Source organism: Amphiura filiformis, chromosome 6 (assembly GCF_039555335.1).
Source record: "Amphiura filiformis chromosome 6, Afil_fr2py, whole genome shotgun sequence".
NCBI classification, from domain to species: Eukaryota; Metazoa; Echinodermata; class Ophiuroidea; order Amphilepidida; family Amphiuridae; genus Amphiura; species Amphiura filiformis.
Window position 1 is genome coordinate 47,278,803 of NC_092633.1, and position 25,821 is coordinate 47,304,623.

At 36.1% G+C, this 25,821-nt stretch overlaps 1 protein-coding gene across 1 annotated transcript in view; it reads right to left on the reverse strand.

Moving 5' to 3' along the window:
- The window catches only part of LOC140155514 (band 3 anion transport protein-like), a 93,326-nt gene that overhangs the window by 35,511 nt on the left and 31,994 nt on the right, over positions 1 to 25,821 (reverse strand). Inside the window, 2 exon segments of the mRNA XM_072178385.1 lie at positions 1,513 to 1,693; positions 2,917 to 3,017. Coding sequence (XP_072034486.1) covers positions 1,513 to 1,693; positions 2,917 to 2,940 — 205 coding nt within the window. The 5' untranslated portion in view covers positions 2,941 to 3,017.

A 25,821-nucleotide genomic window follows, 5' to 3' on the forward strand; every position in this document is an offset into this window, starting at 1 on the left:
CTATTCATTTAAATCTTTAACATAACAAAGAAAAGTATTTTCCCCACCTATTTTAAGAGTCTTATAAGAATTGTAACAATTCTTATGTTTTTCTTTATTTTTTGAAAATTACCTTAATTTTGACAGTTTTTGATTTTTTTGCCCACTTAGGAAGGAGCTATGGTTACCAAACTTTCAGGGATAGTAAATAAGCTTAATACCTAAATTCTCTCGTCAGTTTTTTTGGATTAAATGTTTACTTTTTGAAAAAAATATTTTTTCCATTTTTTAATTCTAGGAATGTTCAAAACACTGTAGCTTAAAATAGAAACACTTAATTGGAAAAAACTGACGAGAGAATTTAGATATTAATCTTATTTACCATCCCTGAAAGTTTGGTAACCATAGCACTCTTCCCTGTTGGCTAAAAAAATCCTAGAATTTAGGTTATTTAGAGTTTCTAGAAAAAATCATTTCTAGAAAAATATTATTCTGTGATATATTGGCAGCAAAATGAAACTTAAAACTTTTATATACAACTGCTATAAAGGAGAGAAAAATCAGTTTTAATAAAATCTTTGTTTTCAAAAATGTTGCTATTTTGAGAAATTGGCAAAGTGCCAAAAGCCCTTCCCAAAAAATTGTGTAACTCAAAAACGCTTTGTTGGTTTTGTTTGTTTGTTTTATTTCTTCTTTAACCTGGGACACTCAATCAGTTGAAAACACAATTAATCATCTGTTCTTCCTTGAGGCCCACATCCTATATCATTTTCAAGGAATTCTGAGCATGACACCATAGCCGATGCAGCCACCTTAAGCCAAAAGCTGTGTAAATTATAGATATTTGTATTTGAATGGGGCTTCAACTTTGTCAATGCTGCTGTTTTCTTTGTTTGTTGACAAACTTTTCATTTAAAAATTACCTATAATGACAATTATAAGTAATTTAAACACAATATAATTTTTTTTACACTTTTGCTGGGATCACTGAATGGGCTTTATAATGAGATGCCAGTCAACTCCAAAGTTGACAGCAAAGTAGAAAGTCAACGGCAGTCCACTGGCGGATGAACAGAGGAGAAGGGAAATGGTGGTCATCCTTAGTCCACCCTGTAGAAGGCTAATACAGTATTAGCCTAGAGGTAGAGGGTGGTCATGTAGTTTGGTGTGCTAGGCTATAGGTCGGAAGGTTGTTAGATCATGAGCTTTCTCATTATCCTCTATCCCATTCATTGTGGCCCTAAACGTGCAGACACCACAGTGGGTGCATAGCATGCCGTGGTTCGGAGAGTCACATAAAATGGTGGTCCCATGTACCAGAAGAGCAATATCTGGACATGTAAAAGTTGCAGGCCTTTTTGGTAAAGAACAGGGGATCAGCCCGGGCCTGTTGTCTGTCACACTCAGCATTGAGGTCAACTTGCGCTGCCCTTTGGGGCTTGGCAGCATATCGACCCGTGGCGCGCTTTGAGGAATATGAGTATTCAGAAAGCGTGGATAAATACCGTTTTATTATTATTTTTATTAGCTTACTTCTAAAGTCTTTCTCATCAAAGTGTCTAAGCCTTGGAGTGTTGTCCTCGCTGGTGTCGGGGAGAGTGAATGAAGTGGTTCCTCTCAAAATCTTGGATACAGTACTCTCCTTTCTCTCTTCATCTCGATCCTTCTCTGGAATCTGATGGAAAGATGCGGATCGCTTGGCCATAGCCGAACGCTGCCAAATAAACAAAATCAGAATACTCATTAACCAAAGTTCTTGATATCTGATCCAGAAATTGCACTTACTTTGTGTACGTTTCAGCAACACTTTTGCCTTTGTCAACACTTAATGATGAGTGATTCCTACTGGCAACCGGCGCTAGATGTATCTCCAGCGTAGGTCTTGGTGTTGCCAGTTGATTTTCCATCTGGGGATTTTCTTGAACCCAGTTCTAGAAACTCGATACTGTCCGTCGTCTCTGTTCATGGTGGTGCCCCTCCTCTTTCTAATTTTCTATAGCCTCCTTTATCCAGCGTGCGAATGAAAAATGTATTATACACAACCTGTACATCGAAGGTTCAGAACCAGAAAGCCTTAACTCACTTTTTGGCCATTTCTGTACATCCATATCAAAACGATGCACTTGTCGGCTGCTATATGTGTCTCATTTCACATAATAACTGAGAATAGATACCAGACTCATCTCATGTGAAGGTCACTTCAAATCATCCCCCAAGTCACATGATTTAGGAATACAGAGAACATTCCTTTACCATGTGACTTGTGGATGATTTGAAGTGACCTCCACTTGAGATGAGTCTGGTATTTATTCCTAGCCATTGTATGAAATGAGACACATGTAGCAGCCGACAAGTGCATCATTTTGATATGGATGTACACATTTTGAGATTTTGGTACAAAAATAATCACCCACACCCACAGATTCTTCCAATCATAAAAGTTTAACCCAATCAAACTTCATAACACAATTCTACTTAGTCACATCTCTGTATAGCCAATAAGCCCAATCGGCATTGGAAGTTTACAATGTATTGTGGGACAGTTTTTGCAGTTTTGGGACACTTGACCTATTGGGAAAATTCAGAAATAATGGATTTTTGTACGTACAAAATATCATCTAAAATGTTTTACAATAATTTGAAACAATATAAAAATATTATTATTTCATCAATTAATTATTTAAGTATTTTAATGATAAAATTATGACAATAATAAGTAAATTAATAATAATTACGTCAATTTTCCCGATATGTCAGAGGTCAAAGTGTCCCAAAACTGCTCTCAAAAACCGGAAGTTAGAATGGCGATTGGGCTTAATGCAGTAAGCCAGAAAACCTCAACTCATGAGTTGAGGCTTTCTGGTTCGAACTCAATTGGACAAAAGGTAGCCAGTGAAGATCTTTTAATATAGGAATTGATTGAAAACCTATACTTACCAAAGGAGGGCCCTCCTCCGCCATGGTGTCTCTTTGTAGACTCAACTATCGATTTTTGATTTTTCTATCAAAGCGAAAATTTAACCAATTTGAAAGAAACTCTGTAATAAAGAGAAAAAAACAAACAAATCGAATAACGTAAATTATTACAACAACATCAGGTCAACTTCTCTTTTATTCATTTCTTTTCAAACAGCAAGGCATTATCAGGATCTTTTAATGGATCAAAGTTTTCAAGTTTGCAAGAAATCACACAGAACAAAACATATTAATTCCAAACCATAAGACAACATTATACAACAAATCATCATCAAACCTAAATCTGGTTAAAAAGATTTTTTTGGTGGGGGGGAGCTACTACGTACAAATGACCATACGACGACGTGCCCCAAACATGGGTAGCAGTTTCAGCCTTTTGGTATATCAATGACCCCTTTTCTAGGTCAGAAAAGGATGGGTCCTTTTTTCAAAATTTTCTCAATTTTTTTTCAGAAATAACCCAATTTTGCCTCACTGTAGCCAACAATTCAGAAATTTAATCAACATTTTGGGAAAACCAAACTTGAGTACTCCCAGACTTTTCACAAAACTCACTGACAAGTTTGGCTTTTTCGCTTGAGAATCCATATTTTGAGTATCTTTGAAAGTCTTGGTAGATTTTATTTAATTTGTAATACTTGACAGCTCGGTCACCAATCTTTGCTAAGTATATTTTTGTTGGACCTGAGAGCATATGAGGAATGTCCTTCTGATATCAAATAATTTTGATTATTCGAAATTTCCGATACATAATAAAAATTTCATAGCAAATTATTAAAAATTGAAAATGGCAGATGCCTTCCACAAGAACATTACAATAGATTGATCTTACAACTATACTTGTTTGTACAGCCACCTGTATCAGAAAAAAACCACTCATTTAGAGGCATACGTTTGTGGATGGAATTTTTCTGTATGTTACAGACATTAATTTTGCCTGTCCCATGAGTAAACTGCCCATCCAAAATGACAGATGGGTGGCTAGCAAAGACCCTGTTGGACACTCTAACCCTGCTCTATAACATACTAATAATTCCAGTTCCAGCCCTGAAAATGTCCTATGCACATTAATATGTCCAAAATACAGATTATACTACACTGGAAATGAACAGCAACTGCTTGTTGACAATATCACTCAATGTATGTACTTGAATAATAATTACAACAGTGGCCTTAAATATACTAGGCTATACTAGTACATTGCTCATCACACCATCCGCTTTTATTCAAATATGACCCAATTCTGTTATCTCTTTGATTAAAAGTTGAATTTCTTGTTAGTATTTGTTTGAAGTAAATACGGACACAAATATTACATTTTATCTTGTCATCATTATTAATTATATCTATCTGCAGTAGATATTGACATTTGACAATATGCAGAACAATTTGTCATAAACTGCTCCAATTTCCCTATTGCAGCCATGCACATCTTCACTCTAACTTTAATAGCACTAGCAGCAGCCAAGTTGCTTTATTTGCAGAAGCTTTTACCCGGGTGCGGGCTAGGGCTGAGGGTTGCAACACTGGAACAGAGAATATGGCATAGATGCCACTCAGTTTCACTTAAAAAACCTGAAACTAGTGAGAAAAACCTGAAAAAAGCATGTGAATGCCCCAAAACGGGTTGAAAATAAATAAAAACGCGGGAATTTGGACTCACAAAAAACCTGAATTCAGGCTATAACCTGAAAAGTGGCATATCTGATGGGAATGTGACTGAGATTGGCTGCATAAAGCTCTCTTTTTAGTTATCTCTTTTCATCACCGTATCATTACATTTTATGTAAAGGTAGTTCTCCTTTTCTAACCACTTTTGATACAAATTTAGGTACCTAGAAGGAGTGCTTTTAATCCCCCCCACCAAAAAAAAAAGAAATCACAAAAATCATTACTCGCATCCCATAATATTGTATCTCACAAAATACAGTTTCTGAGAAAATCGCTGTTGAAATTCTTTTGGAATATCTTTGTGACATGTTTGTTGCTTTGTACGTGTATACATATTAGTAGGAACTAATGTTAAGAAAATGCTTTTTTTTGTTATGAAGTAATTTTTTATCAAATTATATCCATTTCCATTTTAAATATATGGCATCAAAGTCATGTGAAAGACGTTATTTCCATATCTGGTCCTGATTTGCGTGAGTGTATAGTGATCGTATTAGAGATAATAGAGATAATACGACATTATGTAAAATTTGCATAATAGAGAAACGACAGTAGTGAAATTCAGTTGTGGGTGATCTTGTCACAATTTTGCCAATCGATGCAGATCTATACAACAGTACATGTGTATGCAGGCATGAGAATGATCATTCATGAAAGCATGAAAAAACCTGACATGTTTGAAAAAAGCCTGAAAAAGTGTGTGAAAGTGGGCTAAAAGGCCAAAAACAGGCTGAAATTAAAAGAAAGTGCAGAAATTTGGAGAACACAAAAATTCAGGTTTAAATCTGGAAATTCTCATGCCTGTATGTGAAATATTCTCTTGAGAATATGGCGATCAAATTAAACAATGTTAGAGTTACGACGCCAGTGAAAAAATAACCATTATACACAGAAGGCTGCCTTGGGTGCCCTCTGCCTTTGCCTTGGTGCCCCTCAAAATGTGTAACTTTTAAGTCATTTGAAAGAACATTTTGCTTCCCAAATATATAAATTGTGGGAATTCATATTATCACTACTTTTTTGACAAATTCAGCATATTTTCCCAGGAAAATTATGAGAAATACTGCAATATAAAGGTAAGTCAAATTTCACTCCAACATCGATCTAGCAAACTTTGCCACAAATTCTTATGTATTTCTTTTATGGGAAGCAAGTTCCTTTCTGAATTCCTAAGTTTCCCCAAAAGCCTCAAAATGTTACTGGAAAAACTTGATTCCACAGTTTTCCAGGCCTGCTTGTACATAACTGCTTCCTATTATGAAGAGTCATACCATATTTCCCCTATTAATCACCCCCTTTCTATTAGCACCCCCCATTTTTTTCCAACAAGGATGTTTAAAAAATGCTGAACTTTCCATGCTATCTAGGGGTAAGTAAGCTTACAGGGAAAGATCAGGGGATTCTGAACCCCAGACCTCTTGCTTGTCGGGCGAGCGGTCTGGGGTTCAAGTTCCCGCACAGGCAGGTATGTCCGGAGTTTTTTCTCTGGTATATCTGCCTATGCATGTTATGTTTCCATTTGTAAAAATTCATGTTTAAATGTGCTATCAAAGTATGTAATTCTTCTTTCCCTGTATATTGATATATTAAGAATAACGATTAAGCATCATTAATTTGATCTCGTGCGCTAGTTGTAATGTTTCCATGTTCCAGTGTATGATGCGTAAGCCTCTTCCTCTGTTTGTAAGTAAGCTTACCTTAGGGTTTACCACCGTCCACACACAATCCATAATGGTCAAAAATGACATCATAAAACCAAAAAGTGAATCAGTTCAGTGGGAAATCATTGATCCTAAGTTCCGTAAAGTCATTTCACCTAACTTACCGAATTATTTTTTTTAAAGGAATTATCGGTGTAACTCCCCCCTTTTGGAAAATGAAAGCATCCCAGAGTGTTTAATAGAAGAAATTTGGTATCTGTAAACATAAAATGGTATAAATCTATACTTCATAAATTATTATACTAGGATTTGTAAATAGTTTTATTGTTTCATCATATGATAACAACATGTTATCTTCAAATTCGGTCAATATTGATCATTCTTATGTCAATTCTAAAGTATTTCTGGTGCTTACGACAAACAAATATATACTAACATTATTACCGTATTACTTCCTCAGTAAGTGATCCAGAATACCTTTCAATGCTATTCTGAGTCATATTCATTAGATCTATAAACTCTACGGTACTGAAACTTTGAGTGGACAAACCAGTGGGTAACAATTGAATGTATTATTATTGTGCAATTATTGTCCACATTACTACATATCAGACAGACGACGGTGGACTACATTATTCACTGTGGCAACAGCCAATATCGTAAACAAAACAGACAATATGACGGCAACACTGCCTGGACATTGGACGCCCCGTGCCGAGTTGTGTTTTTAGCTCTATTGGCCCCGTTACAGAAACAAAAATGCACAAAATATATTTCTCAGTGAATGTATAAATTTTCACATAAAAATAAATATTTTTGGATTCAAAATGAATGTGAAAAAAAATAAAATTATAGCCGGGAGTGAGCGGGACTCGATCTCGGGACCCTATGCACCGCAGGCGAGAACCGTTACCATTACACCACGCTAACCGTGATACACAATGGGGGAAATTTTAGGTATGTATCATAAACATACCGTGCGTCATTCATACAAAACATTCAAAAAACAGTACCTACAATGAGGTTCACTGGCGAACCTCAACGGATTTAGACTGATAAAATAGTGCTTAATAACATACGTACAGTTTTTGGAATAATTTGAGACATTTTTGTGTTTACGTGTAAAACCAATGACGACGCCAACATTCAGCCAATCTTGGCGGCCCCCTGATATCAGAGATGCCACTCAAGTTTCACTCAAAAACCTGGAAAAGCATGCGAACGCAGGCCAAAAAGCCCCAAAATGGGCTGAAATTAAATAAAAATACGAGAGTTTGGACTCTAACAAAAAAAACGGAATTAAGACTAAAACCTGAAAAGTGACATCTCTATTATACACTGGGCCATCACAATAAACGTGTCACCTCTTCTGATCACAGCACAGAAGCATTTCTAGTTATCATTGTTTTGGCAAAAATATTTGCTTAAATCCACTGGAAGTTTTGCACAACCTATGAAATGTAGTTTATTTTCATTGTTCCAAGTGTCAAAAGAGGGAATTATTCACATTATGCGGTAATATATGTTTAAATGTATGTTTTCCTAAAAGACAAACTTTCACCTTTCATACCAACATAAAAAAAAATATAGGCCCTATAACGCTAACTACTAGTACTAATATATTCCAGAAAATAAATGACAACCCCCTATAGAGGGCAAATCTGTGTTCAGAAAGAAAAACCTGGAATTCCAGAGTACATTTTCAAAATTAGTCTGGAATTCCAGTGGTTTCTGTTATGTTTTTTTATTATATAATTTTCAGACAAAAAAGTATGGAATTCCAGTCAAAATAAGCTGCAGAAAAGTCTGGAATTCCATGCCTTCTATAGGAGGTGGTCGTTTATTTTCTGGAATAGCCTAAATATATGAGGTACTAGACTGTAAAGACTATAAAATTTGTTCACAGCACTTTCAGATTACCAACACGAGATGTATCTGCTTTTGAAATACATACTTTTTTCGATATTGCTAAGCTTTTAATTCAATACCTGATACAAAATTTTCACACCATTTTTTGCCAAATATTTGTTGCTGTTATTATTGTCAGATGTCACAGTACAACCGACCCAGACAGTAGGCCTTTTAACTAGGTCATTTGCTGGGGGTGTGAAATCAACTGGTTCCAATTTATACCCATTAAACAATTTCCTCATCCTGATCTATGCTTAATATGCTCAAACTCATGTGATGACTTCATGATGTATAAAAAAATCTGCGGTCTGCACATGTCGGGGCACATGTTCATGTGCCAGTTCACCGCAGCCTGCACATGTCCATGTGTCACTTTGACTACCGGTAATACCAAAACAAAAGAAAAAGATTGTTTGCTTGTCCTCAACGGACCGACCCTAATCTTGACAATCTGGAAAAACATTTGTTTTTTTGTTTTAGTGTACAAATGAATACTGACCCTAATTTTGGAAATCCATACAGACTAACACAGTCATGTTTTGGCTATGACATTTAAATTTATTTCTTTTAATCCTGACCGACCGACTTCTGAAAAAGTTGTGGAGGACAAGCAAACAATCTTTTTTTGCCTAATACAAGGGCTTCAAGCCAGCCCATGCAAAAATATTGGAATAAGGCTTAAAAAAAAGGGTTTGATTGCTCTTTCCCGACCGACCCATAAAATTAAAAAAATCAGTCACTTTTTTTTTTTCCAAATTGGAAATCTAGGTTTTTTAAACATTTTGATGGAGTTCTCAGTACTAAATATTGGTGAAAAAAAAAAAAAAATGTGTAGACCCAATATATTCACCTATAGATGTCAATGAATGCTGTAGGCCTATACATAAAACACAGTTCATGTACATACCGGGGTACATTCTATTAAAGTTGCCTCGGTGTTACTGACCAAGACCAAGAACTGTTTGCTGAAAGTCTTACACAACAGCATATGCCTGTTCATTAGCTAGAATTAATAACTGTAAGTTCAGTTTCTCATTGACCAAATGGTCCATAGCAAGCTGTAGATACCATGGAATACTTTGCGAACTTTAAAAAAAAAAAAAAAATCAACCTACCGACCCAAATATAATTTTGAGCTGAAAGGGCAAACAGACCTTTATTTTTTGTGATTCTTAATTTTCCTTCTGTCATTGCTGAAAGCTCAATGTTCTTACAAATGTGATAGTATTTAGCTACAGCATACGACTTTAAAGTGTAAAAACTATAGCCTTCTAAAATGAAAATTGCCCTCTTTAGGCGAGATTGAAAAAAAGGTGAACACGCCCCCGTCTCCCTTATATATACCCAGCAAACACAAAACGTTTTCGACATGATTCGCAAAAGGTTATAAAAGGTTGTCAGAAAACGCTTAAATGTCGGGTTATATAAAGGGTATATTAAGAGTATAAAACGTTTTCATAACCTTAAAAACATTTTTGATAATCTACTGTTCAGGAAACAAAAATGATTTACAGAAAACGTTTAAATGTCGGGTTATATAAAGGGTATAAAAACGTTTTAAAAACATTCCAAAAACATTCTTGAAAACTTGATACAAAACATTCTAAACAGAATGTTACTTTTGGGTTGAAAAAATATTTTGCGAAAAATGTTTGCACAAAATATTTTCAATAACGTTTTAAAAACGTTTTCATGACCTTTATATAACCCGACATTTAAATGTTATTAAAATCTTTTGTAAAAAACATTTTAAGAACATTTCTGTATTTGCTGGGTTCAAATATTTTAACATAATGTTATTTTAGTATTGACACAATATTTGGCAAAAATGTTTGCAAAAATAGTTTACCATAACATTTTTTGAAAACATTTAAAAATATTGTTGTAGTGTGTTTTCATACAAAACGTTTTAAAACGTTATCATGACCTTTATATAACCTGACATTTTAATGTTATTAAAACGTTTTTACCTAAACCAAAAGCCAAAATATAACTTATTTAAAACGTTTTTAAAACGTTTTTGTGTTTGCTGGGTAAGTGCAACCAACAAATCACAACAAGCATTTAATACAAATTTTATCTCCTTCCTTTTTCCTTTTTACAGTGGACAGTTTGTAGGCCTAACGTTATTCCCAATAAATGTCCAATCCAGCCCTTTCCTTCAATCACCGCGTTGTCTTTTATAAAGACATTTCTTGTTTTGGCCTAATGTAGGAACATTTTGAATGAAAATATGAAGTTTTAGACCCAGTCTTGTAAAGTGTCACATAATAGTGGACCAGAATGACATTGTATAGTGTGCTTCAACTATTTTATAAATAGATATTTATAAATACGCGTGTGTCGTAACAGTAACAGCTGGTAGACAGGAAGTCTGGAAGTGACCGTTGGCACAGCAGGTGGTCTTCCTGTACATTATGAATGCAAAGGTGGTAAACATGTGCAGCAAAAGTGTCTATTTTGCTCACCTTTGTGACATTATTGCAAACGTTTCTGCAGATAAATATTTTTTTTTTCATCTGTAAATGCTTTTAAAATGTTGTTTTTCATAACATATCAAAAATTTGGAATACCCCAATATGTAATAATTTTGCTATTTAAGTTATTGCTAAACTTTGATGATATTTATCTAAAAAGTTCATGTCCTTGACTTGTGGTCAAATTATATCATGAGGATTTGGTCACATATGTTGGTCTAGTATGTCATGCCTATTGGTCATGCATGTATTTATAAATATGTGATGTGTCATGTAAAAAGGAGACACTTTTGGGCACGTTATCAATTTTGAGGTTTTTACATATCGTCACCCTCATAACCAAAGTGCCTAAAATCATTATTACAAGTTTCTCATTTGTAATTTTGATTTTCTGAGTAATAAATCCTTAATTAATAAAATTTCCAGCTGCATTCTTCATTAACTGGTGGAATACATCAAAAGAGATGAATTCACAAGTTAATGAAGAATGCGGCTGAAATTTGATTAATTATGGGTTTATTACTTAGAAAATCAAAACTGCAAATGAGAAACATGTAATAATGACGCGGCCTATGTCAGTGAATCGGAACGCTCACTGAAAGCTAGGTTAGCTGAGCATCAAGACCTAGTAGTACCTCCTCCCTGTGGCCCAACATGTCAAAGCGCCCTGAACAAGGACAAGGGATGACACGACCTGGCACCCATCTACCGGAACATCCTGTCACATGATGTTGTTGACAACAACTCGTCATGTGACACTCATCAAGATCAATAACATCAGTTTGAAAAAGGCTTAGCGACCGCAAGCCGAAAGCTCACATAAGTGAACATTTTTGTTGTGAGAATAGTCATAAATTCATCAATATGTAATAATGACTTAGGCACTTTGGTTATGAGGGTGACGATATCTTAAATATAGAGATATTGCTCCACAATGCTGTTTTCTCAAATGAATTTCCTAAGCGAAGATAATGAGTTCGTAAGTTATGGTATTATAAAATTGAAAATTGAGATATTGGCCTTTAAAAATATTATTGACAATGTTGAGTGTAGGAATTACCTTGAAAAATGTCTCAAAAAATACAAGATGCCAGTTATATTCCAGTCTGAAACTATCTGACAATATTTTTAACATTAATAACATCACAAATTTGCAACAAACCCAAATTGTGAAAAAAATCACATTTTTAGCTATTTCTCCATTTACGGTCCTGCCCAAAAGTGTCTCCTTTTGACATGACACGTCACATATAGTCTTAGCTAGCTGTTTGGCCTATCTCTAAACACTTTTATACCAACCAATAGAAACATGCAGATGATGCCAGAAGCCTACACACATCAGTGAAATGGCATGAAGACCAATTTGAAATAACCTCGTCATCATCAAAAGTAGCACAATAATAATGGTTCCCATCCCATCAAAGTCCTTGATCTTGTTGTAATATTCAGGTCAGGGCTATACACAAACTGGTGTCAGGTATTTCCACCAGCAAATAAGGTCTCCACCAGCAAAAATGGTTCCACCAGCAAAAAATGGCAATCAATGCATTCCAACCAGACCCAAATACACCAAGTGTTTCCTTTGCTACCATCATGAGATGGCCAACCTGTCCTTCACACCAAAATTTATCAAATCAATTTGCTCAAAGCCTTCCCTAATGTCACTGAAAGTAGCTCTGTAATAGTGTACATTTTTGAGCAGGGCCGGATTTACCTTTTTGGGGACTCTGGGCCAGGCCAAAATTTGGAGGCACCAAAAGTCACCGTGAGTAAAGCATGTGCAGATTATGCACTTAAGCATGTCAAGTGGCCAAGTTTTGGTTTACGTATACTATCGACAGTGGTGGCGGAAGCATTAAATTGAATTTAGATGAAGACAAGCATATATTGTTCAGATTTTACAATTTAAAAAATTCAATTTCAGACTATTTTAACCAAAAATAAACATAAAATTGCTATATAAAATGCTAGTATGTGCCAACCGTGCATAATTTTGCCATATTTTGGCCCAAAACATGGGTATTTTCCGGATGTGCAGGCCCATCTGGTCCAATGTTAAATCCGGCCCTGTTTTTGAGCAACATCAATTTTCACAAATTTTGTACTCAGTGCAGCTGCCGCGAAAATAAAAGTGTTTCATGTTTATTTTAGGCATAGATCTATGTACTACACCTCAAAAAATCGTGAACAAATTTAAAGGAGTATTTTGTGACAAGGCATATTCTTTTTATGATATTTTTCAATAAATATTCACGTAAAAAGCTTATTCCCAAAATTTCAGTTAATTCCGATTCTGTTTTCAAGTTATGCATGATTATGAATTACGTTCTAGTACACCAGAACGCAATTCAAATTTGGCGGTATTTTTGCTAAACGAATTAATCTGCAAGACATTTTTTGTACATAAACATTATTTAGCCCAAGGTTTCCAGTCGTATAAAAATCTCAACTTTTTTTTAGAAAAGTGAGGGGGGGGGGGGCTGTGGATCACAAAATGCCCTTTAAAAAACAAGTGAAGAAGTTAAAAATAGGCAAAGTGCAAAAATTTACATGTGACAGACAGGTGAGGAAAAAACAATTAGACAGTGATCAGACATTAACCAGCAGCTTCTCAAAGTTGGCATAACTATAATTACCGTATCATCCACACCTTGTGCTTTGCGGTTATGGATAAGGTTTAGCACATGGATAGTGTGAGCTCAAAAATTGAGCTTTTAAACCATGCAAAACCCAAATTTAGGGGTCCAATGAGAATTTAAGGGGTCCAAAGTCCAAGTACTTATTTACAGTCCATAAAATAATTTGCCCACATATGTCGGAGTAGATGGTAACTTGCAAAGATTGATATTATTGCATTGTTATTGTATTGACCAGGTTTAGAGTTAGGGCTGAGGGTAAATGTTAGAGAGTTTATGAGTTGACCTCAATGTTTATCAACAAAGGCAAGGGACTGGTATATCGATATACTTGAGTGAACCCCATGCAACCACTACATTGTTCAATAGCCTTATTGTGATGTGGCGGGAGTTTTAAAAACATGAGCCCTGAACAAAATATGATTTGTGCGCATACTGCCGGGAAAAAAACAATGGAAATTGTGATGATGCGTGCACGTAGTGCAGGTATTGACGTCACAACTAATCTATATCCAAACCAAATAACTCTAAATGTACAAATTTTCACAAATATCATGATTTTAGTATTAGCTATGGAACCACTCCCCCCACCCCAGCACAGAACTAGGACTAGTTCTATTTAGTATCAGAAACTCTATTTTGACAACTGAAAGTAAAACAATTCTATATGCTTTTTGTCAAATTAAATAATCTGACAATACAAACCAGGCGGTGCGACCGGGGCAGCCATGGCCGCCCCACTTTTTGCAAATTAACCCCATTTTTTTAAATTTTAGCTTAAAACTTGCCTATTGTTACGTGTTTCGCTTCTATAGCCTGACACATACAATATGTTTTACACATAATAAACAATTAATTTGAGTCACATTTCACTAGGTTTTTGATAAGTAGGAGCACATGGATTTACCTGGTTTTAGAAAATATGCATCTTACCGCTGATGTAAAAAAATATATGATCCTCTATGCAAAGACACAAACTGGTACTGGTAGCAACAACATGATAAAACAGTAATTGGTCATATATATGTTCCAATGGATCTCAACCGCTCAACTAATGTGTAATTACACAACTAATTGGGAGAAGTGACAGAGGAAAGGCAGGGGAAGTTATTGGTTTCATACTTGTTTTTATCCACCTAATAAAGTCACCCAATCAAATACCACTGACCTTACATTCAACTCTATGAAAATGCCAGAAATAAAATTAAAAAACTATCAATTAAAACTTCCCACAGCGACCATGATTGCGTATCGCGCCCGTATCGCGTAACTACTCGTTCTGCCAAATGCTCAAAGCTTCGCGTCAGCCGCAGCACCTCCACTGTCATTATAACCGGGGCAATTTCAATTGGAGCTGGAAGAATTTTCAAATTCAAATTCCCCAAAAAAAATAAATTTATGCAAATGAGCTATCAAATTAGTATGAAAACCAAATGGAATTTAAAGACTGCTAATTGCCACCCCTCCACCAAATCACATCACCCTTATACCAGTTCTGCGAAATTGCACTCTCAGCCTCGAATGGATGGACACACGGAATGAAGACCGGACAGACAACCAGAAATCGCAATACATCCGGTGGAGGCTTACAAAGGTCAAAAGACCTGTCCTTATCTCACCTCAACCAAAGTACGTACATGCTCAAGCTGAAGACAGTTCGAACAGGAAACTTGTTGGAATTACAGGTGACAATAGGGTAAATTACCAATGACAATTATGACTTAAATGTATACAAAGAAGTAACGACCAACAGGTGCCGCTCTTCATGGCATTGACATGTTTTTGACGCACATTATGACTGATACAAGGACTCGCTGATAACGGTAGAAACTACAAAGACGTTAACTTATTATGTAAACCACAAGACATAGTGGGCTATTCCAGTTAAAATCCACACTCCCCCTGTAGAAGATTTTGGAAATATCTTCCACAGGGGGAGTATGTTTTTCAAATGTAATTGGTCAGAGTTAATTATTTTGAAATGCATACTCCCCTGTATTATGGCTATACCTATCTTCCACAACTGGAGTGAGTTTTTCAAATGGAATTTACCCAATTGAATACCTGAGTCAGGCCGGGTGGAAGAAGGGCCCAGCTCCAATATTTTACAAAAATGAGTTAGACCCAGCATTTTATTGCCAGCAGACTGTTCTTCCTTGTGTGTGAAAGATGAGCCAAAATCCACTCTAAAATAGTCTTCTACGTAAATTTAATCATGGTTTTCATGGAAGAAAAGCCCAACTCCATGGAGTTGGGCCCTTCCACAAATATTGGGTTAACATGGTTAAAGAGGAATGTTGTTCATCCATGAAATCTGCTTTTCACTACAATAAACTTTCTTGCCAACATATTAAGCGCTCCACAGACTCCGAGTATTAGATTTACAATATTGTATGTAATATATCTCGTTATTTAATCTATTGTTATTCTATTTCAGTAATGTTTAAGTTATAACGAATGTTTGATGATGAAAAATCGATAATATGTTACATATTATCTAGCAGAAATTATATTATCGATTTTACGTCATCAAACATTCGTTAGAACTTAAACATTGCTGGAAATAGAATGGCAATAGATTAAACAACGTAGATATGTTACATACAATATTTTACGTACAATAAAAAGTCTGAATACTGCTTTACATGCTTCTACTTGGGCAATTAATGGATAATTATCAATTTCTGTAGATATTTATAACACATTTGCTTACAAAAACGGCACTTGCAGTATTATTAGTGGAAGAAGGGCCCAACTCCAGCTCGTATTAAGACCTGTACCGTTGCCATGGAAACATCATATATAATTTAGAATGTATGTAATGTTGTATGTTCATGTATTAAGGGTCCCCTAAAGGTGAAAACATTCTGTCTATGAAACTTTTCCAAATATTAAGTTTTTTCTTAATATCTCAAAAACAGTTTTGATGGAGTTGGGCCCTTCTTCCACTCAGGTATTCAATTGTCTATTCTATTCGAAACTCCCACTCCCACCGTGGAAAACCTCCGCTAAATCTTCCACAGGGGTAGTGTGGATTTTAAATGGAATAGTCCATTAGCACCTGTCACTCTGTGGGTCAATCTTCTAGCGAACACTGACAGAGCTAATTAAGCTTACTATAATTAGTGAAATGTTGTGTGTGTGTGTTTTCCTATTTTGACCTAAACATAATGTAACAAACAAGAGAAGAAAGCATAGATAACTGGGAGTAACATAACCTAAATTTGGCTGAAATTGGTCAAGAACTGGCTCACAAAAATGGAAAAAACACCAGTTTTTGGGCAGCCTTTTAAGGGCTATTGAGCACCTAAGAATTGGGTGTTGTTAATGCTGAGCATGTAACACATCAATTATAGGCAATAAGCATAGCCAGCTTTCTTGGTTGGGGGATGCAAATAAAAACTTCAGGGCAAAGATGAAAAAAATTTGTTGTATCATTGTGACCCGCTATTTTTGGTGGGTATAAAAAAGTTTTTTAAATCACCCCGAAGTGAAGTAGCAATATAGATGAAATTTTGTCAGTGTAATCACTGAATCTTATGTACATTATGGTCCAAAAATGGTCTCATATAAGTATGTTTACTTTCTTTACAGGTGGCGCTAGATGGGCGGTAAGCGTGTAAACATGGCTGATTACGGTAGGCCACTGGTTTAAATAAAAGTTCTGGTAACAACAGGAATTGGTTTGGTGATGATTTTATTTCATATCACTGGTGCAGATAACACAAAGATAATTTGTAATTTAAACTCCGGAGAACATAAATGATAAAACAACCAGAGCAAAAGCTCCGTGATTACAACCCCATGTTGATGTGTCTGTGGTCTGAGATAGAGTGAGCCTCCGTGAGCACGCGCTACAGATTTTATCGGAAGCCCACACAAATCCTGAACTGTGATTGGTCAAGATTGCATTTCTATTGTTCCTAATGAAAGACTCGGAATGATTCGGCAATAGCCGTTTATGAAAGGAATCGGAATCCGAAATCGTGAATTTCAACAAGAATGTCTTACAAAAAAACAAGACCCCCGCACCAACATTCTGCACTGTTACAAGCGCATGGCCTGCAAGATGAAGAAAAATGAGGCACGCAGCGTGATTAAGTTCCTGCATTTGAAGGGTTAGGCCTACAATGCCTAGAAAATCAATGATGAAATGAAGGTTGTCTACGGTGAATATTGCCCATCGTATGGCACTGTTGCTTTTTGAAAAAAGAATTTCCAAACTGGCCTCATGTCCCTCACAGAAGAGCCAAGGAGTGGACGTCCATCACTTGATGGACGATGCGGCTACAGTGAAGAAAGTGGAGGATCTTCACTTTTAAGCTGAGACTATTATACCTGAAGGTATAATAGTCTCAGCTTTTAAGGTTATGCGATTACCACCCATCTATTGTTAATGTTAAATGTTAAAAGAGTAAACATACTTATGAGACCATTTTTGGACCATAATGTAAATACGGATCAGTGATTACACTGACAAAATTTCATCGCTATAGCTCCTTCACTTCTGGGTGATTTCAAAAACTTTTTGATACCCCCTCGTACATACATGTATACTAGTTTTGATACATATCTTCAAAGTATTGATTGCAGCCTGGACGGGTGTGGATACCACTGAAAATTTTGCATTTTACACTATTTTGGCCCAAGATTGAGATGAAGTTTGATATTTTGATCGATTGAGCTCATATTCATTGGTCGAGCTATGAGTTTTTAAATATTGTAAAACTCATAGCGAGACTAATAAATATTGGGTAAAAAGCATCTAATTTTATCATTATTATGTGTTGGATCCAATATTTTCACTTAGATTCATCAAAACATAATAATGGTGGAAAACGGGCTTCTTACTCTCGGTCTTTGCCCTTTTTCTTTTCCTTTGCCTTCCCAATGTTCTCTTTCATTCTTTGTGGGGGATCTGGAATGAGCGTTTTGAGCGTTTCGACAGTATTTTTTGTGGGACATGAGAGCACATCAGACATATCGAATTGCATTCTGAATACAAAGAATGTCTTTCTGATATCAAATAATTTTCATTTTTTGAAATTCACGATATAATAAAAATTTTATGACAAATTATTAAAATTTGATATTTTTCACATTTTTGATATATAACAGTTCTCGAAGTAAATTTTATAAATCTAATGATATATTCTTAAAGTGTATGTGTAGCTGGGAGGAAAAGCCGATGATCAATTGAAAATTTTGACCTTTCAATTGAAGATATGGATTTTTTCCAAAAAGACCTAATTTTTTTTGGTGTTTTGGGAAAAAAAATCCATATCTTCAATACGAATGGTCAAAATTTTCAATTGATCGTCGGCTTTTCATCCCACCTACATACACTTTAAGTATAAATCATCAGATTTATAAAGTTTACTTCGAGTACTGTTAAAATATAAAAAATATCAATCTTTAATCATTTGCCATAAAATGTGTATTACATTGCGAATTTCAAAAAATCAAAATTATTTGATATCAGAAGGACATTCTTCGTATTCAGAATGCAATTCGATATGACTGATGTGCTCTAATGTCCCACAATAAATACTGTCCAAACGTTCATACCCCTTCACTTAAGAGTGAGCATTAGAGTGAAATACTGACTAAGATAAAGTGCACCTTGACAATGGTAGACGTTAAAGGTTAAATACCACTAATAGGCCTGGGCGATACATTGAAATACGACGAGTAACTATTTGTTTTCATGGCATTAGAAAAGACTGCATTAAAATTGCTGAAATTGATCAAGTTATATAGCCAAAAAAGTACTTTTTAGAGTTTGATGCTTCAAAATGGTACATTTTCTCTCATTATATGACATTTTTGTTGTAATAATACCAAAATTCATACGCACGGCTTCGGTTTTTAGTAAATATTCGCCCTACCGTATTGTAACTTTCAGCTTCGAGGGCGCACTGTCATTTAAAGGTGTTTACGGTTCAGTGCGTTAAAACAATAAAAGTCTCAGGTCAACCTATGTTGAATTTTTGATCATTTGGCATCTAAATCATATAGTTTCACCTGATATTAGTGGCATTGAACCGTGAGAGTTCTGAATATGAGAAAATTACACACGAAATTAGGCATTTTCCCATTGAAACCTGTGTAATACATAATTAGTGGTATTTATTTATAGACATGATTAAGCCTCAGCTGTCACACCATTCCAAAAGATTCACATAGCTTATGTTACCCAATGTGATCTCTGGGAGAAAGTTTCAGGATGTAACAAGCAACCTTATTTTGAGCAATTTGCAGTTTCTTTTGTGGTTCTGAGTGAGGCCACTATACCAAGATGTACAACAGTAAACCATGTATCACTGAATCAAAGCAGAACTAAGATTTTTGCGCAAAGTTTGATTGAGAATGTGAGAATGCCGGTTGAGGAACTTGAGGCGACCAGAAACTTATTTGATAACCATGATAACAGAGTTAATCAACAGTGTTTTTGCCAGATAGTGTATTGTCTATTGAATCACCAAGATACTTGGAAGTTATTAAATCAATTATTATTTTGTGAGCCCAGTAGGCCATCACTATTATGGACACTAAAATGGACAGCAACCCTTCCCGGTAGTTATTACTAATATTAGTTCAACATTTTGAATAAAGAATAACAAAATTAAAATTTGACGGAAATTGTACATTAAGGCTTTAATTAAAATTACACTAACTACATAATTATTTAATTGTTATGATTGCTATCAACCTTGGTACTAAATATAAATAATCATGGATTTTTAAAATAAATCAACATACATGAAAAAGTGAATACAAGCATGTCATCAAACTGTGCTGGACCCTTTCTTTAGGGTTGTATGGCTCCCTGTCCACACCTCCGTGTCCACACCTCTTCCAACCAGGGATTTTGTCAGCTTAAGGGGGTACTACACCCCTGCCCAATTTTATGCATATTTTTGCATTTTTCTCAAAAATTATAGCCCATTTGGGACAAGTAAGGTATGTATATTATAGGGGCAAGGACTACAACTACTGCACTGGAAATTTTACTTCAGCACAGACAACAGTTGTGGAGTTACAGTCAAAAATGAGGGAAAACCAGTATTTGATCAATAAATCAATAACTACTTGCTTTGATTTGCTGAATATTCAGTACGGTAGTTGTAGTCCTTGCCCCTATAATATACATAGTTTACTTGTCACCAATGTGCTATAATTTTTGAGAAAAATGCAAAAATAGGCACAAAATTGACCAGAGGTGTAGTACCCCCTTAATTAATCATGAAAGTAATTAGCCACAATGTATAGATCTTAATTTGGTATGAAATTCAAGAGGAAGAGCAGGCTTTCCAGTGTAAGATCAAAATAAATTGTAAACCTAGTCATCTTCCTACACAAACTTGAACTCGAACTTGAGTGGGACACTTTCAGTGGCAGATTTAAGCTGTCAGCAAGTCAACAAGTGCTGACAAGGCCCCCCTGTTATTTTGGCCAAATGGCCCACCCTCCCTATTTTTTTGTTTTTGTTTTTTGCTTTAACTTTATTGTTTTCTGCAAGGTTCAAAGGTCCGGTGGGTAGAATAGTACTGAAAATGTTATGACCCTGCATGCAAGAGGACATTCTATTTATGCCTGATGCCTGCATTTATGATTCTTGAAAAGTTTCATTAAATTTTGCCCGTTTTGGCCACAGCAAGAGATCAAAAGTCAAGGGCCCTAGCTGCCCAAATCTAATATTTGGGAATACAATTTCTATAGAATCAGGACTATGAATTGGTGTATTACACATTCTCAAAATACAAGTAGGTCATCTAGTATGGGTCCAGGGCCCCCAATGTTAGATATTTGCGTATCATCAAAGCTGGCTCTAAAACTACAAAGGACCCCGTATGTGGACCGTGATGCACTTAAGCCTGAAGGTCTTTCCCCTTAAATATAAATTTTGCCAATTTTGGCCCGGATACCCAAGATCAAGAGTTCCCGGGGGCCCAAATGTCAATACAAAGGGCCTGTTGTTTCTCAATAAATATTCATGAGTTCCAAAGGTCAAATATAGGTCCCCGGGCCTAAAATGTTTTTAAAAAGTAATTTAAAGCAATAACAGTTCATGGTTCAGCACTTGGGCAGTGTACCTTTACATGGGTATATGATTCTCATAATGTCAAATATTATTGGGTACAGAGCCCAAATGGGCCCAGACCCAGGACCCCCAAAATGTGCCTCCTCCCAATTGCCCTGTGCACCTTCCTTTTAGACCTAAAACACCATGTTTTGGACCAAAATATGCGCACTGGCCCTATATTTTAGCAAAATTCACCTTGCTTCACCCGCAAATAGTGTGAAATTGCACATTTTCGCGCGCTTTGCGCGAAATTTACCGAAATAATATAGACATATATCAACTTTTACTTCAAATACGCGCACGTATCTCATAACATTGGGCCGAACAAAATTTTAAATTTTGTTCTTACTCTCCTCCCGACAAAAATTCAGATTTCAACTCTTTACCATTGGGCCCCCAGGATATTTTGCTGACAGGGCCCTTTTCCTTAAATCCGCCTCTGGACACTTTAGAACTCAGACGCAAAGTAGACAGACTCACCCTCATGCACAAAATCACCAGTGGTCAAGCAGCCATTCCGGAGCAAACGTTTCTGCAGCCTGTCAGACGTCACTCCAGAAACCTCCATACAAAAGCCTTTCAAAGACCAACAGGCAAGGAAGACTGCTGAGTGTGTTCGTATTTCCGCAATACAACGAAAGATTGGAACCAGCTTCCACAAACCATAGTCGACATTAAAGAAACCAAAGATTTCAAGAAAGAAGTTCTAAAACACCACCAAAACACAGCTCGAAACAACTAGCGCATCTGACGTTCTGCACACAATACCCTTCTCGCCTGGCTTTGTAGAAAGTGTTGAGGAGTATAAAACCAGAACCAGAACCAGAACCAGAACCAAACAAATCAGAACATTCAATTTTAAAATGTCACAACTCCAATCTATTTGGTGCCCATAGGTCTGGTGCTAGAAGGGGGTATGGAGGCGAGACACCTCCCAATTTTTAATTTTGTCAGCAAAAAGTGAGTGTTGTCGGTAAAACCATAGGATTGTCGGCAAATGACAAGAGTCCTATAAAAATTAAATGTGCGGTTGTTACAAACGTGCGCTGTTGTTGATATATAATATTGTTAATGTGAAAGTACTTACTAAAATAATGTTGAGAATAACTTTTGATCCTTACCCCCCACACACCGTCATCATCCCTATATGTTCGTGTTAAAAATTGCCGTGGTAGTACGATAAATCCTCACGTTTTCAACAACTACGCATGGTGATTTTGTTTGAGATAGGCCGTGCGACTCAGGCTATGCATACAATTTGAGATTTTGAGAGCCGGCCACACTGTTTCTATTCTATGTTTTACGATTTTCGCATGATCAGTATATGGCTGGCCGAATCGCCACAACGTGGAGCTGCTACGCGTAGCTTACTTTTCGCCGGCGAGCTAAATTGACCAATCATGTTAGATCTTTTCATTACGCGGAGCCAGTTGATGCATCATCGTTCCAGAGAGAAAACTCTTGCCAAAATTAATGTTTACTATGTGGATTTTAAAAGAATTGAATGTAAATAAACCACCAACAGTTGTACAGGATCAATACCATTGTTTGATTAGTGTATAGTCAATGTTACCTTGCATGCATGTGCCATGTGTGTGGCGTGTTTGTTTGTTTGTCTACTGTGTCAGGCCAGGATCACTGACACCCACGGTACTGATACTGTCATACTATCACGGTGATCATATTGTTGAATGTTGTTGACTTTAAAATAATCATGATGCAGTCATGTCTACAGTAGAATTCACCACGACCTTTGAAGGACTTAAACCCCATTAAAAGCTATTAAACCAAGATAACACTCAATGAAAACAGCTCAACTATGTTACATCAGATCTTCTCTGGTTAAATACACACTGCACTTGTGTCTGTTTTACCTGTGCAATAAACAATGAGCTGGTATTATAGTTTCAGTTGGGTGAATGATTATAAAGCGAACGCAAGGTAACAATACTGTCTGGGCTTTTGTTTATGAAATGAGACAATAGTCTGCTTATTGTTAACCAGCGTTCTTGAAAATGAGAAGCATAATGGTTTGCAGACTTAACACGGTTTAGAAATAATTTGTTCATATTTTTTGGTGTTATCTGTCGTTTACATATCCTTCCTAAAACACAAAAGTACCAATATTTCCAAACACCTAAATTAGCTAAAAATTTAGGAAATGTTACAAAACTATATTTTCTAGAATTTCAGAGAATACTTTAAATATTGACTGGTTATTTTTTACACAGTGACGTCATATAGGCAATGGCATAATACTTCTAACATACACTAGGTCACGCGTCAATGGTGAGCGCACTGAGTATTGTGTATAGGAAAAGCGGGCAGTACCGTAACTACAGTATGTATGGCCTACTACTAGTATATAAAGTAAATCCGAACTGGTTTGCTGAAGGTCGAATTCGCAGGCCACGCCGCATAAGATGTACAAATCAGCTCCGGCGATACACTGCAGATCGCAGAATTGTGTGCATGGTTTACCACCACTCTGCCTAGCTATATAGTTGTGTACAATACTGTATGAGTTTCTTGTGAGTGCATGTCCATCTTAATAATAAGTCGGTTCGTACTTTTCATAAATTACTTTTTGAATCATAACTATCGTGACCGAGGATATCTTGCAACTACGTGAAGCTCGTCTGGCAAATTCTTAATGACTAAATTCGCTTCACGTAATGAGTAAGTCGTACTTGATTGGTCAGTTTTACCTCCGAGTAATGAAAAACTCTAACATGATTGGTCAATTTGGCTCCACGGAACAAAAAGTCAGCTACGCGTAGCAGCTCCACGTTGTGGCGGTTGCGGCCTACCATATCAGTATCCCATATGATATTTCTATTGTAAGAAAATTTTATTTGTTGTCACGTAAATCACAGGTTTCGTTTAAATGTACTAACTGGAAATTAAATGTACTAATTAGTGAGGACCGGTATTTTGCTGTGGATATGTTTAACTGCAATTTTGATGTAAAACATTTGAAATCCTGGGTAAAAATTTTGATAATATTTAACTCTTTGAGAAAATTATTTTATAAAGGAATGCTGGTAAAACCAGGTGCAATACAATGTACATTATTGACACACTATCACACTCTTTATCTTCGTCAATAATAGAATAATCGATTTCAATCGAATTGAATGCATGAGTTTGTAGTTGACTACTGAGCGACCTAAGCGATCGATTGCTAGCCAATCAGATAGAACTCCTTTTCTTGCGTTCAGTGAAATACCACTCGCCTGTCGCTCACTACCACTCGCCCGTCGCTCACCAACGGAGTATTAAATTTATATTTATCGTATAGGACGTCGACGGTGTGCCCCCCCTCTACTTTTTACATTCTTGAGCACCTTGGCTAAAATAAATTAGGGTCTACAATTCACAATTTTATAGACAAAATAATATTTCCATCAGCAAAATATGCTGGACACACCCCCCCCCCCCCCACCTAAATTTGATGCATGGCCATACATGTAGGCAGAATTGTCAAGGGGTAACACTAGGATCCACAACATGCTCATCTACCAGGGGCACAGTTCTTTAACCCTAATACATTTGTACATTCATTGAATGACCTTTGAAAATTTGGGTACAAAAACTCATAGTTTGCAACTTGAGGTCAAATTTTGCACTATGATTGTTTAATTGAAGTTATTGAACTACCATAGAATTCCGTCTACAAGCATATATGCGATGGTCATATTTTAATTTCTAAAAATAAATCCAATAGGTTATAGTATTTCCTAATTAAGCTGTAAAAGTCATAAATGTAGGTTATTGTCGCAAGGCGGACGGAAATTACAAGCCCACCTTTCTAGTCTCAAAAATGCCGCATCCTCACACAGAGATTTCACATCTTTCGCCGGCTGGGTGATATTCCTGGAGCCAGTACTCCTGAATGGATTGGCCGATGATGGCTGGGTTTTTATGTTCTCTTCGTAATTTATTCACAAAGAATATTATGTAAAAGTTTTTCTGATTGGTTAAAAAATGTTGACGGACGGTAGGAAAAGATGAAGCCCCATCCAATCACGATAGTTGTGACATGGGCCGATCACATGAAGAGCGTAGGATAGGAATGACTGCGCATGCTCCAATGAACTGGACACTACCTCGCCATTCATGAGTACGGGGAACACATGCAAAATATTAATAAATTCAACTGTTGTAATTGAACATGTTTTAATATAATAAGATTCAAATGTAGGCTTACTACCAATAGTAACTAATTTATGCCTTTGATATGCTTCCGTTAAGCGCGCTTCAGACTCCGAGTATTGTACGTACAATATTGTATGTACTGTATGTACGTTATTTAATCTATTGCCATTCTATTTCCAGTAATGCTTAAGTTCTAACGAAATCGATAATATGTTACATACAATATCTAGCAGAAATATATTATCGATTTTACGTCATCAAACATT